The sequence below is a fragment of the Maniola hyperantus genome, chromosome 14, assembly GCF_902806685.2.
Source record: "Maniola hyperantus chromosome 14, iAphHyp1.2, whole genome shotgun sequence".
NCBI lineage: Eukaryota > Metazoa > Arthropoda > Insecta > Lepidoptera > Nymphalidae > Maniola > Maniola hyperantus.
In genome coordinates this window covers 6,830,869-6,846,199 of record NC_048549.1, presented here as the reverse complement: position 1 = coordinate 6,846,199, position 15,331 = coordinate 6,830,869, and the positions used below count along the sequence as shown (strand labels likewise).

General features: G+C 39.3%; 4 protein-coding genes across 5 annotated transcripts in view; 2 read left to right on the top strand and 2 right to left on the bottom strand.

The window, feature by feature from the left end:
• The window catches only part of Pfdn4 (prefoldin subunit 4), a 331,489-nt gene that overhangs the window by 201,143 nt on the left and 115,015 nt on the right, over positions 1-15,331 (top strand). The window lies entirely within an intron of this gene.
• unc-13-4A (BAI1 associated protein 3) overlaps positions 1-15,331 on the bottom strand; it is an 84,196-nt gene that overhangs the window by 56,438 nt on the left and 12,427 nt on the right. For both annotated transcript variants that reach the window (XM_069503158.1, XM_069503159.1), the window contains exon 3: positions 8,205-8,409. In XM_069503158.1, coding sequence (XP_069359259.1) covers positions 8,205-8,409 — 205 coding nt within the window. The remainder of the gene's footprint in view (positions 1-8,204; positions 8,410-15,331) is intronic.
• LOC138403270 (cuticle protein 16.5-like) lies at positions 9,737-10,492 on the top strand. Its single transcript, XM_069503140.1, has one exon. It carries the CDS (start codon positions 9,890-9,892, stop codon positions 10,490-10,492), a length of 603 nt encoding a protein of 200 aa, XP_069359241.1. The 5' UTR covers positions 9,737-9,889.
• Positions 12,457-13,640, bottom strand: LOC138403285 (cuticle protein LPCP-23-like). The gene has a single exon (XM_069503176.1). It carries the CDS (start codon positions 13,388-13,390, stop codon positions 12,821-12,823), a length of 570 nt encoding a protein of 189 aa, XP_069359277.1. The 5' UTR covers positions 13,391-13,640; the 3' UTR covers positions 12,457-12,820.

Sequence of the window (15,331 nt, the reverse complement as noted above, 5' to 3'; positions counted from 1 at the left end):
CTGATCTATCAACGCACAGCTCAAACTACTGGACGGATCGGGCTGAAATTTTGTATGCAGATAGATATTACGACGTAGGCATCCGCTAAGAAAGGATTTTGAAAATTCAACCCCTAAGGGGGTGAAATAGGGGTTTGAAATTTGTGTAGTCCACGCGGACGAAGTCGCGAGCATAAGCTAGCGTATTATATAAAAGGAAAAGCTGACTAACATGACTGACTGACTGACTGATCTATCAACGCACAGCTCAAACTATTGGACGGATAGGGCTGAAATTTGGCATGCAGATAGGTAGCTATTATGACGTAGCCTCCGTCATAATAGTTACCTGCATGCTAAATTTCACCCCAATTCGTCCAGTAGTTTCAGCTGTGCGTTGATAGATCAGTCAGTCACCTTTTCCTTTAATATATTTAGAAGACAAGCATTATGAAAGGGAAAGTAATACATTTATAGACTTTAGTTTAGTTCCGAAATTATGAAAAACAGAATTAGCCACAATTTCAGCCCTGTTTTTAAAAAGTTCCAATTATAGATGCTACGTTATCTGTACACACAGCCCACCCCATCCCAGTAGCTCACATCACGCATGATGGATGCTCAAATATATCCTGCTGTTCTTCACGCTTAATTGGTTCTTCTGTTTATATTGCCCTTTGATAAGCTACGGTACGGTAATATACGGTAGTGCTGGGCACGACAGCGTATAATCCATCGATAAAATATACCACCTTGAAACAAATACCTTCTATGCATGCATATTATAAAGACTTGTCCTGGCTGAGTGAGTGACTGACTGACCTATCAATGCACAGCGCGTCCCAGTGGCATCACGCATGATGGATCATGGATGCTCAAATATACCGCATCTGTCCTTGACGCTTAATTGGTTCTTATGTGTCCATTATAGCCCTTTGATAAGCTTTATATACGGTAGTGCTGGGCACGACAGCGCATAATCCATCGATAAAATATACCACCTTGAAACAAATACTTTCTATATGTACATGCATATTATAAAGACTTGTCCTGACTGTGAGTGACTGACTGACCTATCAATGCACAGCGCGTCCCAGTGGCATCACGCATGATGGATCATGGATGCTCAAATATACCGCATCTGTCCTTGACGCTTAATTAGTTCTTATGTGTCCATTATAGCCCTTTGATAAGCTTTGTTACGGTAGTACTGGGTATGATAACACTTAATCCATCGATAAACATACAACCTAGATACAAAGCATTTGAGCAGTACTACCTAATAGTCGTATCTTCTATATATGCATATAAAAAGACTTGCCCCGACTAACTGAATGACTGATCTATCAACGCGCAGCCTAAACCACTAGGATCAGCCCTCCGATTGTAAGAAAACGTATTCATCGTTGTCGTAATCGTCAAAAAATTCTGTTCTTTGATTGGTTGATTCGCTGTTTACATTTGTTCACAGCCTCGACATTTTTTTTTGAGAAAACACTTGAAATCCAAAACAGAAAAGACGCGTCGTAAATTTGGAGTGTCGTTGGAGAGCGTCGTACATTTTCCCACATCATTCTATTTATGATTATAATTTTTCTCGACGTGGCTTGGCTTGGGGTCGAAAGGAAAAGTTTTGTAAAGCATTGAAATATACATCATTATTATAACACACACTGGAAATGAAGAGCCATACAAAATGACAGTTATTTTTTGTGCCGATTCGAAGCGCCCCACCCAGCATTCCAGAATAGAAATTGGTACTTTTGGTCAAATGGTCTGCGTGTTAACACTATATTAATAGATGTCTCATCAGTAACATTTAGTTACGGGTACGCTCACTGCTGCTATCAGCGCCGAAATGATAAAAATTAAGTTGCTTCAAAAACAGGTCGACAATCCAGCGTACCTACATGTATTTATTAGAGGTCAGTGTACGAGAGGGCCTGAACAAAAGTAGCTCTTTATTCAGACGTAAGAGGAAGAGAAGAGAAATGAATAACGCGTGTCATTTTCCTCGAAAGGCGTGTTGAGCAAAGTCGGATAAAAGGTTTTTGTGTATTTTTAGGTGAAATGAATAAGTTCCACTGGTTCCACTGAAGCAGAGATAATATATTAACTAATATATTATCTCTGACTGAAGTAACAAAGAATAATATGGCGTCACTGACTGATTATATACTTCGTAAGGCGTTTATTTATTTTGTAACATTGACTAAGTAAGTAAGTAAATTATTTACGAACTCGCTGATACACCCCAAATTCGCACGGTGTGTCTGTCTGATTGTCTATCTGTGGCGAAACGGATGAACCAATTTGAATGGAGATTTTTACCCTATTCCCTTTGAATAAAAATAATACGCAACAGGTTGAAATGGCAATCCGGGAGGAAACTCCCTGAACACCCGCACAGCCCCCGCGCTAACGCGGTGCGGGCGAGTGCGGGTGACGTACGGCTATGCGGGTGTTCGGAGCGTTCCCTCCCCGATTGCCATTTCAACCTGTCGCGGACTAAGTATAAGTAGGTACCTGTGGTACACTGGTTAATATCACGGGAGTGCGCCGGATGCATCACTAATGCTGTTACCTATATTACGCTCTCTGGAAATAAGGTTAGGACAAAAAAGGCGCGACGGTAACTGCCAACGCAATTCCTAAAAGTCGTATTACATTAGAAACAATTATCTAACAATCGCAACAACGCACCTCGAATAGGTATGTGCGTTTTATTGCTTTAACGGTGAACGAAAACGTCATGACGAAACCGGCATGCATGAGAGTTTTCATAATGTCTTCAGAGGTGTGTAAAGTCTCCCAATTCGTACTTGGCCACCGTGGTGAACTATTGCCTACTCCCTTCTCATCCTTCCAGATCGCATACATGGCATAATATTATTAATGCAAATCGAATCTTTGAAAAGAGCAACCGCCGAGTTTCTTGTTGGTTTTTCTCGGTAACAAAAGCATTCTGAACTAAGTAGTAGTAGATGCACTTTCATAGATAAAGGAAGACTGTTTTTTTTAATAAAAAAAAAATCTATACAATGCAATGTAGAGTCCGCGACGGGTTGAGGTGGCAATCGGGGTATGAGGAGGGGGAAGGATGCCCCGCACACCCGCTCGCCCGCACCGGGCTATCGCGGGGGCTGTGCGGGTGTTCGGGGTGTTCCCTCCCCGATTGCCATTTCAACTTATCGCGTACTATACCTAAGTTCTGCAGGCTGCTGCCGTCCTGCATCGCTCTCGTCACGCATTGTGTTTGTCCAAGCCTTTACAGTTCACATGATACACAAGTAGGTCACGAAACGACCTGTTGCATGACCTTGAACGCCTCCCCTCACATTATGACCTACGCAGCAGCCAGCAGCATCATACCACAGAATCCATACGTCCATACTTTAATATTATAAATGCGAAATGCGTCTGACCATCGGTCTATCTGCTAGCTTTTCATGGCCCATGCATTTAACCAAATTTGACGGCATATGGTAGGTAGATACAGAGATAGCTTGATCCCAGGGAAGAACATATGCTATTTTTGTATCCCACGGAACATTTAGACACCTAAATCCACCTGAACAAAGTGGCATTATCCAAGTATTTGATGAAGAGATAGCTTGAAGACGTACATAGACTACTTTTGTCCCAGAAAAACAGAGTCCCATGGGATTTTAAAAACACCTAAATCCACGCGGACGAATTCGCGGGCAACATTGCAAAACTGAAATCTTTGTTGACTATTGTTCTTCTTACTGGCCACTAGTAGTCTCAATCTATTCTAATATTAAGTATGAAGAGGTAAAGTTTGTAAGTTTGTTTGTAGGAAGTAATCTCTGGAACTACTGAACCGATTTTGAAAATTCTTACCCCAGTAGAAAGCTGCATAGGCTTTCAATTATATTGTCAAAAATATTAGCGTTCCCGACAAAAATTGTAATAAGCTACCCGTGCAATGCCGTTGCGGGTCGCTAGTTCACTATATTTACCTACTGACAAAACATTTTGTCCTTAACAAAAAGCTAATCGTTTAAATCATACGACCACAAAAAGAGTATAAATAAGTATTTTGTGGCTTTACAGTCTAGTCACATCAGATTTCCAAGTTACTAACATAAATGCATTAGGTACCCTTGTTAAACTTGCATACGACGTAAATGTCGCAACCTTTAAACTAAAGCTCAACTATAACCCAATAATATCGTTAGCCAACCGACGACGTACTGCTTTAGGGGCTACCTGAATGAATAAATAAACTGTATTAAGGTATCAAGAGTGTAATAATTGAGTTTCACCCGAGGAAGATATACTACGCCTGTAGCGACCCCCCTAATTGTCCCCGTTAGGGATATGAAGCAATCACAAAGTGTGTTATCGACAGGACACATACATTCTGTATAGAAATTAAATTAGGGCAAAAGCAAACACGACGGCTTTTATGTTCTTTTAGTGCTTCTGGGTGTACTTGTATCATCGCTGGCTCATTACTGAACACGGGACACGGGTCTCTTCTCAGAATGAGAAAGGTTTGGCCATAGTCCTTTTAGAACATTACGGAGAGCACTTAGGCATTATGCAGGTTTCCTCACGATGTTTTCCTTCACCGTTAAAGAAAGTGATATTTAATTACTTAAAACGCACATTACTCTGAAAAGTTAGACGTGCGTGCCCGGAATCGAACCCCGGGCGCCTGGAAGAGGAGGCCAACGTCTCCTATGGACCTCATAAGAAAGCTCAGAGTCACTTAGCAGGTGGTGAAGTAAGCTATGCTTTGAGGTTCTCTACGTCATCTAAATATATAAAAGAAAAAGGTGACTGACTGATCTATCAACGCAAACAACTGGACGGATTGAGCTGAAATTTGGCATGCAGATAGTTATTATGACGTAGACATCCACTAAGAAGGGATTTTTGAAAAATTAACCCGGGGATAAAATAGGGAATTGAAATTTGTGTAGTCAACGCGGACGAAGTCGCGAGCATAAGCTAGTCAAATATAAAAATAAAATAAAATTGGACAAAAACTCCAATTATCCTGTGGAAATTTTCTGGTTTATCCGCTATGACACAACCATTTTTATCACTCGTAATACTGCCGCCATAAACTGCCATACAAACTGGTAAGAGGTCACAAAAATGTCTAAATTGACAGCACTGTATATAACAATTAATAATTTTACCATAAATTCCAGTTGATAATACAGTACAGAACAAAGTACTAGACTCTGACCGCGTTCTTATACAGCGAAGCTAGTCTGTTCAAGTCCTTACCTAATAATTGAAGCGTCGACGCAGGCTTTCACAAACTTTGAGCGCTCGCTGAATTCAAATGCCTTTTTCGCAATAGAAGACAAAAACAAAAGCTGTAAACGAATTTAACTGTTCCCCATTTTATTATGTTTCGTAGATGAAAAAGTGGCTTTATTTTGCTACTAGCTTCTGCTCGCGGCTTCGCCCGCGTGGCCTACAGGAAACAAATGGCATTTTTTTTCAGAAACAAACATTATAACATCAGGACGCGCACTCGAACAGCACCGAATAACACAATAACACATATAACCTTCCAACCCCCATTTCACTTCTTTCTTTCCTTTCTTAGTGGATAGTGGATACCTACTCTTTACAAAGAATAGACCCTCCAAATTTCATGTCTTTAGGACCAGCGGTTTAGGCTGTGCATTGATTTCACATACAAACTTTCATACCTATTTTACAACCCTTATGGGCAAATATTCCAAAAATCCTGAAACACGTAGGTACTTCTTCAATTGTGACCAAAAACCCAAATACCAATTTTCATGCAAATAACTTTAAAAATGACCGACTTTCATAAGAAAGAAAGAAAGAAAGAAAAGACGATTATTAATACAAATTATGCCACACATCACAACTTTAAGCTAAGAGCTGGTTATTCCGGCGCTTCTTCCACCTGAGAACAAGCAAAAGAAGCGCCGGAACAATCTGTCATATTGTGTGGCACAACCCTGAAAAAAGGGTCCCAGCTCAGCATTATGCTGTATGCCTTGTTGCACAAGAACATACAGCGCTGATTTTCAGCTGGTACCCTGAACCGGGTGACGCCACGGAATATAAACTAATGATAACTAAACTAATGATAACTAATAAAACACACGGAAACATAAAAAATTAATAAAATAAAAAATCACTAACAACTATACTTATTACTGACTATACTAACACAAGTCACAGACTGTAACTATACTAGTTATTACTAAAACAAAGACTAAGCACACATACATAATTATATTATAGGTATATAAATATTATCATACAAACTTCCATCCCCCATTTAACCCACTTAGGGGTGGAATTTCGAAAAATCCTTTCTTAGTGGATACCTACTCTTCACAAAGAATAGACCCTCCAAATTTCATGTCTTTAGGACCAGTGGTTTGGGCTGTGCGTTGATATCTATGTCAGTCAGTCAGTCAGGACTTTGAATTTTATATATATATAGATAAAAAAAACGAGTAGAAATTCGCGACTATTGTTAAAAAGTGAAAATCACAAGGCAGTGACCCACTCTATTTGTATGATGACAACGTTGCTTATCCTCGGCCTTTCGCCTCCAATCGTTGCCAGCCACTTCCCAGATGGCATCGCTCCGTCTAGAAATGCTCTTTCTCGCCATAGTGAAAAGTGCGAAACAAGTACCTAATAATCATTAAAAAACACAACTGCACTGCCATATTAATTTTTTTCTATTTTATAGCCAGTATCACTCAGAATGATGTAAAGTTTCTAACGATACCCGACACATTCAAAGTTCAGGCATTTAGAAGTTATGGTGGAATAAAAACTCACATACATTTTTTACTGTATGTTTTTTTTGTGTTTGCTACGCGATTACTCCGTCAATTATCAACCGATTTTGATGATTCTTTTTTGTTTTGTAGGACATACTTCAGAAGTGGTCCCATTTCAATTTGGTACTTAAAGATCTGATGAATGACTTCAGAGATGGAACTTTTCAATGCATAAGAGTAAATTGCTCGCGATCAGTGTAATAGCTTAGTAAACAGTATGTTTCAACCAAAAGATTCTTCAAGAAAAGCATTTCCAAAATAAATTACATGATTGGAAGTTTTAATCAAATATTCTACCCAATTGGAATCCCCCGCTGATAAATTGAGTCATCTAGCTACAGAGTACAGACCTCCCGCTGTTACGCGTTCATTTTGTTCATGGACACCCATTACCCAAATTAAATATTCGCTTTATTGCCACTCGAACATTGTTTTTAGCTACGTCACTAACGATTTTCGTTACATGGTGTAAATCATATAAGGATTACAGTTAATTGAACGACGAATTTATATTATTATGTTTGAAACCCTGTAAACTGCCTGTAAACAATTAATATACTAGCTGATGCCTTAAGGTTTTTAAAATCCCGTGAGAACTCAATGATTTTCCGGTGTAAAAAGTAACAGTAACCACCTAAAGACCAGTGTTCCAGGTCTGTAACTATAACCATGCAAACCACATCGATTCGTTACTCCGTTGCGACGTGATTGAAGGACAAACCAACAAACAAACACACGGATAAAAAGTATGTCCTTCCCCGGGATGCAAGCTATCTCTGTATCAAACTTGGTCAAAATCGGTTGAACAGATGCGCCGTGAAAGGCTAGCAGACAGACAGACAGATGGACTGAAACATACTTTCACATTTATAATATTAAGTATGGATGGATTATGAGAAGATAAAGTGGTTAAGACGTGATTTTACTATATAGTTATACTTATACCTTCCTGATTACTTTAAAATACGGACTACTAGGTACATAATACCTAATTGATTAATCAAAGAGGTGGGTCAGGTGGGTAACGCAGTCTACTAATACTAGTAGGGACCTACCTAATTATTTAAAATACCTATTTGTATATCTAACTTAAAAAGAATTTTATTTCTCAGTAAATAATATTATGTTAGGAAGGCTCTGTTTCTACTTATTTGAAAACCAAATAATAATGGTTGGGACTTCCAATGATTTAAAATTCTCGTCAGAACACGACAAAATGCTTCCATCAAGCCTCAAGGGGCTGTGATTTCCCCGATGCCATTATTTGTCTTGATGGTCTTTAAACTTTAGGGATCTCTCTGGAAAGTTCAAATATTTATAGGCATTATTGGGCATATCTATATTATTATTATTTGCATTTCAACGCGCTTCAGTTTCAAATTTCGTCAAATTTTATAAACTTACCCGGAATTCACAGAGTTATCAACTTCTGGCCAAGACAGGCGCCTCTTGCAAAACGCCATAGTCGGCTTTTCTTGTAGTTGCGGCTGTCTTGGTACTCGTAAGGAGCCACCGCGACGTGGCGTGGCCGCAGGGGCAAGGCAGTCCAAGGTGCGTCGACGAGCGTTAAGGGCGGAAGCACCCTCAGTAGGTAGCACGCGGGGAAATCCTGCAATATAAATACCTTGTCAATATATACATATTATTTAAAAAAAACTCTAACTAGTGACCCGTTCCGACTTTATTATGCTTGAGGGGAACTTTTTTATTTGGGTCATTAAACTGGTTACAATCCGTAAACTTAAAATTAGATGAAATAATATTATAAAAACGAATCGCTGAATGTGTTGCTGATCGCAAATCTCGAGAATAGCTGAACTGATTTCGCTAATTCTTTTTTTATAATACTCCTTGAAGTACGAGGATGTTTCTTACGGAGAGAAAAATTTAAAAAATTGTTAGTATTAAAAAAAATTAAAACTTAAAGAATCAGCTGTTAGGCGGTACGAAGTTCGCCGGGTCAGCTAGTTATTACATAAATGCGATTGAAACCTACTTAAAAGGACCACAGCATGTAAAAGAGAAACTGAAACGAACATAAAAGAATTACTTACTAAAAACTATGTAATAAGATAAAATAGAAACACCCGCAATAATATTACAATAAATGAACGAACTATTCCACTAGCAATACGTCGTATTCCTGTAACTCTAACTTTTTACGCAGAACACACCACGGACGCTCTCACGTGGTTTTTCACAATTATTATTATCAACCTACTGGTAGCTTATTTTCGCAAAATGTTCATGAAATATACCTAGCCTATAACTTTCTTAGATTATCCCTCTCTCTATTGGTGAAAGCCGTAAGACAATTCGTACAGTAGTTTCTAAGATGAACAAACACGAACTCAGCGCGGCGGGGATTTTATTTATGTAGGTACATATTTAGAATATGCAGTGAAAAAACTTAAAAAATATTCATACTGTAAAAATGTGAACATGTAGAGGTTATTTTATTACTTACGAGTTGATGTTCGCGATTTCATCCGCATGGATTAAAGCTTTTTTTAAATCCCGTGGGTACTATTTATTTTCCGGGATAAAAAATAACCCATTTCTGTGTCCGGGATCTATCTAGAAAGCTATCTATGTACCTGCCTAATTTCATCAAAATCGGTTAAATGCATTGGGCCGTAAAAAGCTAGCAGACAGACAGATAGACAAACTTTTGCATTTATAATATTAATATGGATTACTAAGTAGGTGTAGATTATTATATTTAATCAATCCAAAAAAAAATCTTAACGATAATTAATCCAAGGTGTACTTAGTAACGTTAAGAATGTTTTGGTTCTTCATCAACCATCTTGGGCACGGAAATCGTCTTCATACATGTAATTCATACAATTAATTTACTAAATATAATATGTAGATCAAATAAAAAATCAAAGACATGATTAACTCTCGATGATATTCTTTAGGTCCAGACATCGTGGCGGCCTTGTGAAAATTAAATATCAGCTTCCTGAATAACCTTTCAATTACCAGTTTAGCAAACAAGATTATCCTTAGCTTTCTTGATTGTCTTCTATAAATACGATACCTAGTTTGTTCGATCATCAGTCGGTCAGCATCCGAAAACCAAGATGTTCAAGTTTGTAGTGTTGTGTGCTTTCCTCGCTGCGGCGTCAGCTACCCCTGGAGCGTTGCTTACATCGCTGCCATACGGCGCGCCTGCAGTGGTTCCAGCGCCGGCAGTGTACTCGAGCTACCCTAGCAGCTACTACGGCTACTCGCCATCCGTTGTATCTGCTGCGCCATTGCCTTACTCCTCGCCTTTCGGTTACTCTCATTTCATCAAGAAACGATCTCTTGCTCCTCTAGCTGTAAGCAGCTACATCGCACCTTCCGCATACTTGGGATCTGCTCCTCTGGTCAACTCCTGGGCTGGTGCCTACTCTCCTTACGCTGCAACCTACGCCAGTCCTCTGGCCACCACTTACTCGTCACCTCTGTACACCACTGCACATCTGATCAAGAAGAGGTCCGCACCGATCGTTGTGCCTTCAACATACCTGGCATCTACTCCCTATGCTGCTGCTCCCTATGCCGCTGCTCCCTACGTGACTTCAACCTACGGCGCCGTTGGCCCCTTCGTGTCAACTCCCTACTACTCTGCCGGTCCTTTGGCCTACACGAACTTCATCAAGAAGCGATCTGCTCCTCTGGACGTCCCGTCGGAGGAATAATCATCTGATATTATGACTATTCCTAAACTTCAACAATGAAACCGCAACGTGGCTTTTATACGACTCCAAAAGATTTTACAACTACTAAGCATTGTTGAAATAAAACTTGTAAATTTGTATTACTGTTTTTCTTTATTTTACCCACGACTTCATTCGCGTGGATTTATATTTTAAAAAAACCCCGTGGGATCTTTTTGAATTTTTCGGGATTAAAAAACCGTCTTTAGGATGCAAATTAGCTCTGTAAAGGTACCAAATTCCGTCAAAATCAGTTTAATGGCTAAGTCACGAAAAGACAGATAGGTATATCTGGGTAATAGATTTCAATTGCATTTTTCATAAAAACATACCAGTTTTGAGAAATGCAGCCCATTTTTCGCATATTTCATACTTACTACTGTATATTGTAGATGCTTGTTGGCTTTGAAGAGTTATTACGCCTTTAGCACACTGGCGCAATCGCATGAAATAAATAATAATTAATATACCGCTTGCCGTTACATTTACGTTATTGCGAATACAAGTAAGTTACTTTGCAAGTTATTTGTTAAAGAATGAATGCCATACCTAGTACCTAAAATTTTAGGCAATTAAGGTTGCTAACTAAGCTATCAAGGGATTTCAGACTGATTATTATTAATTTTGGTCGTTAGAGATGTAGGTATTTGAATGCTACAGCATACATTTAGATGAATCATATACAGTCATAGATAGAAAAATCAAACTTACAACATGTTTTGTGTTACCGGCCAGTCTTTCCTACTTAATTGAATCTGCAGTTTTACCACCAAATGAAATAAGTTTATCAAAGTTGATTATCTGAAAGCTAGCAAGACTATAGTTAGATTAGTAGTGAAATTATAAGAACCATAGTTTATTTTAAACCCTCTTAAGTTTTAAAACCCTTAGCCTTGTACTAAATTGTGAACGTAATCTTTTTATTTAACTTCTTCGGATATTTATGATTAGGCACCAATAATGGCAAATCCTCATAATTCATGAGGATCAATAACAATGTATGAAGATTACTAGCCGATTCCTATAGTCCTCCTATGTTTTTAATCCTAACTTTATTGCTTTTGGCTGGACTCACATTAGCGGCTATCGCTTAAGCGATCCCTCATCATCATATAGCGCAGTGCCTGATTTTTAGCAGATTCTATCGTGAAGCTCGGGTGTCTGAACGGTAAACGGAAGTAGGTAATTTCAAGCTGCCTGTAGCTAAGAAACTTTTTCTTTAAATTATTTAATAAAGGCGTCTTGTTCAAGGGATATAAGTTAGCTAACTAGAATACCTAATGTTGCTTGTAGCAAGGCCGTTTGTTGTTGTTGTTGACGATGTCTTTGGCGGAGTGGTGCGAATGCACCAGTGTGCCAAAGGCGTAACTTTTTCTGGCTTCAAAGATTTGTTTATTGCAATAAAAAGATTTATTTATTGCAATACCTATTTAGGTAACTAGTAAATCTATACACCTATATATAACTATAAATTTGGGTAAAAATGGAAAGAGATACCTACGCGAAATATGATAACGTAACACACGTGATCACGAATCGTGAATTAAAGCAAAATGTTACAGTTCTTCACGTATAACGTACCTACAATACGTACTTAATTATAAATACGAAAGTGTCATCTGTCTCTTTTTGTGTCTGCTAGCTTTTCACGGCGCATCCATTTAACAAATTTTAACTAAATTTGATGGAGGTAGATTGCATCCCGGGGAAGGATATGGGCTACTTTTGTTCCCGGAAAATCAAAAAGTTCTCAGGGGATTTAAGTCGCGGACATTATCAAGTTTTATTATAAATCTGCTAAGAAAATTTTCATTCAACAACGTTTTTATTTGTAAAGAATTGCTTTTTTTTTATTCAAAATGTTTCATAAATTGAGCACAGGTCAAACTGAAGGGGGTTGGTTGATCGAACTCTCTTGAGTTGGGCCTTTGATGAACCGCTCGGAACCACTGTCTATCCCTATTTAACCATGCATGTGAAAGTAATAATTCTATTTATCATGTTTATTCCCTTATCATGACTGAACCGATCTTGACGAACGGTACAGAGATAGTTTAAATTTTAGAGACAAATATAGGATGCTTTTGATCCCGGAAAGTCAAATAGTTCCCACGGGCAGCAGCTAGTGTAAAATAAAAGAAAATGGTACTTATTACAAATATACAAATTTTATTTCAACAATGTTCACAGTAGTTGTTGTAAAATATTAAAGGATCGCATTAAAGCTACGTTGCGGTTTCATTGTTGAAAATTAGGTACAGTCATAATGTCAGATGCTTATTCCTCCGACGGGACGTCCAGAGATGCAGATCACTTCTTGATGAAGCTTGAGTAAGCCAAAGGACCGGCAGAGTAGTAGGGAGTTGACACGAAGGGGCCAACGGCGCCGTAGGTTGAAGTCACGTAGGGAGCAGCGGCATAGGGAGCAGCAGCATAGGGAGTAGATGCCAGGTATGTTGAAGGCACAACGATCGGTGCGGACCTCTTCTTGATCAGATGTGCAGTGGTGTACAGAGGTGACGAGTAAGTGGTGGCCAGAGGACTGCCGTAGGTTGCAGCGTAAGGAGAGTAGGCACCAGCCCAGGAGTTGACCAGAGGAGCAGATCCCAAGTATGCAGAAGGTGCGATGTAGCTGCTTACAGCTAGAGGAGCAAGAGATCGTTTCTTGATGAAATGAGAGTAACCGAAAGGCGAGGAGTAAGGCAATGGCGCAGCAGATACAACGGATGGCGAGTAGCCGTAGTAGCTGCTAGGGTAGCTCGAGTACACTGCCGGCGCTGGAACCACTGCAGGCGCGCCGTATGGCAGCGATGTAAGCAACGCTCCAGGGGTAGCTGACGCCGCAGCGAGGAAAGCACACAACACTACAAACTTGAACATCTTGGTCTCTGTTATTCGGATATCAAACAACTGATGCCAACATGTAGTAAGCCCTTGTATATATACCTAGTTAGCTCGAGATTAAAGGAGCGATCTAGGTTCATAACCGGTGTAAGAAAGTCGCTGATATTTACACTGACAAGGCCACGGGGAAGCTCGCAGTGTCATTATAGTTCCTGCCCCCGCCGATGTGAATAAAAAGTAATAGTACAAACCGCAATTACTAACACTTAGGTACTTATGAGCTAGATAAGATCCCAAAATAAATACCTACCATCACATAGCTTGCATCCCGGGGAAGGACATAGGCTACTTTTGATCCCGGGAAATCAAAGAGTTCCCACGGGGTTTTTAAAACCTTAATCCAGGTGGACGAAGTAGCGGGCATCATCTAGTCTGAAATATAGATTTTTTTAAATCCCGTGGGAACTCTTAGATTTTTCCGAGATAAAAGTAGCCTATGTCACTTTCCAGTCTCCAGTGCTTTAACTATACCCATGCAAAACAATCACGTCGATCTGTTGCATTGCAGCCCTCGCGCCTCTCTAAGGCTGAGATCTATAGATCACACTTTGACTTTGCTTAGACTTAGGATTGAGTTAAAACGAGACAAATTTATGTGAGAGATATAGCTCTGTCTCGTTTTAACTCTGTCTTAAGTCTAAGCTAAGTCAGAGTGCGCTCTATAGATCTCACCCTAAGTCTCTACCCGCCTTCTCCCCTTCTCCACTCCTGTCCCGCTGGCAAGTACCGATTTCAAAGCCCAATGCAAATAGGAATGTTAGTAGGATATGGAAGCAAGCGGCATCGCGTCGGTTTAGTTGTTCCTTTTTCTAACCAACTTAGTATGTCAGTTTTTAAAACACCGCGATTAAGGGATGCAATTCCTTACAGCATCAGGGTTGAGGAGTTGGGTTCAACGATAGGTTTACTTGGTAGGTATCTCCAATTTCAATTTATGACGGTCCCCTGCAGCAACAGGATTGAGGAGTTGGAATCCAATTTTTTTATGGAACAATGTCGGAAAGTTTCTCTATCAAATAAAAAAGAAACTACGCAAATCGGTTCGGTAATCTCGGAGATTTCGATGTATATAGGTAGAAAAACATGACTCCTCCTTTTTGAAAGTCGGTTAAAAAAGTAGCCTATGTTACTCCCTGGTAATAGGTTCAGCCGTTCCGAAGATTAGCCCGTTCAAACAGACAGGCAGACAAAAATTTTAAAAACGAGTGATTCAGTTCAAATAACCATATGAGCTTAATTTGAGGTAGTTATTTCGAAATTACAGACAGACACTTCCATTTTATTTATTAGTTTAGTACCTACCTATAGATATTAATATAGAAGTATAGATAATACCAGCGACCCGCCCCGGCATCGCACGGGTAGCTTGAGTATTACAATATTTTTCTAATAAAATATAGCCTATGTTACTCAGGAATAATGTAGCTTTCTACTGGTGAAAGAATTTTCAAAATCGGTTTATTAGTACCCCCTACAAACAAACTTTCAAACTTTACCTCTTTATAATATAATATTAGTATTAGTATAGATAAAACAGGGAAAACACCGGAAAAAGAAAGAAACGTGAAATAACGCCTTGCAAAGTTTTACGAACTTTGATGTCATTTTTTACAAAACTGGCATATTTTGTGTGTTATAATGCCATTGGGTATTTTACTACTTTTGAATTTGATAATAGTAGATTATTAACCAAGGGGATAAAGCAGTGTCTTCTGTCGCGGGTGACGATTTATATCGCGAGCGTAAGGAAGGACTCGAGGTTTACTCCCGAGCGTAGCGAGGGTGTTAAAAACTTAAATCACGAGCGAAGCGAGGGATTTAAGACGAGTCCTGAGTGTAGCGAGGGATTTAAGTTCACCCAAGACTAAGACAGCTTTATCACCGAGGTAAATACTCTACTTTTCGTACCATTTGCGA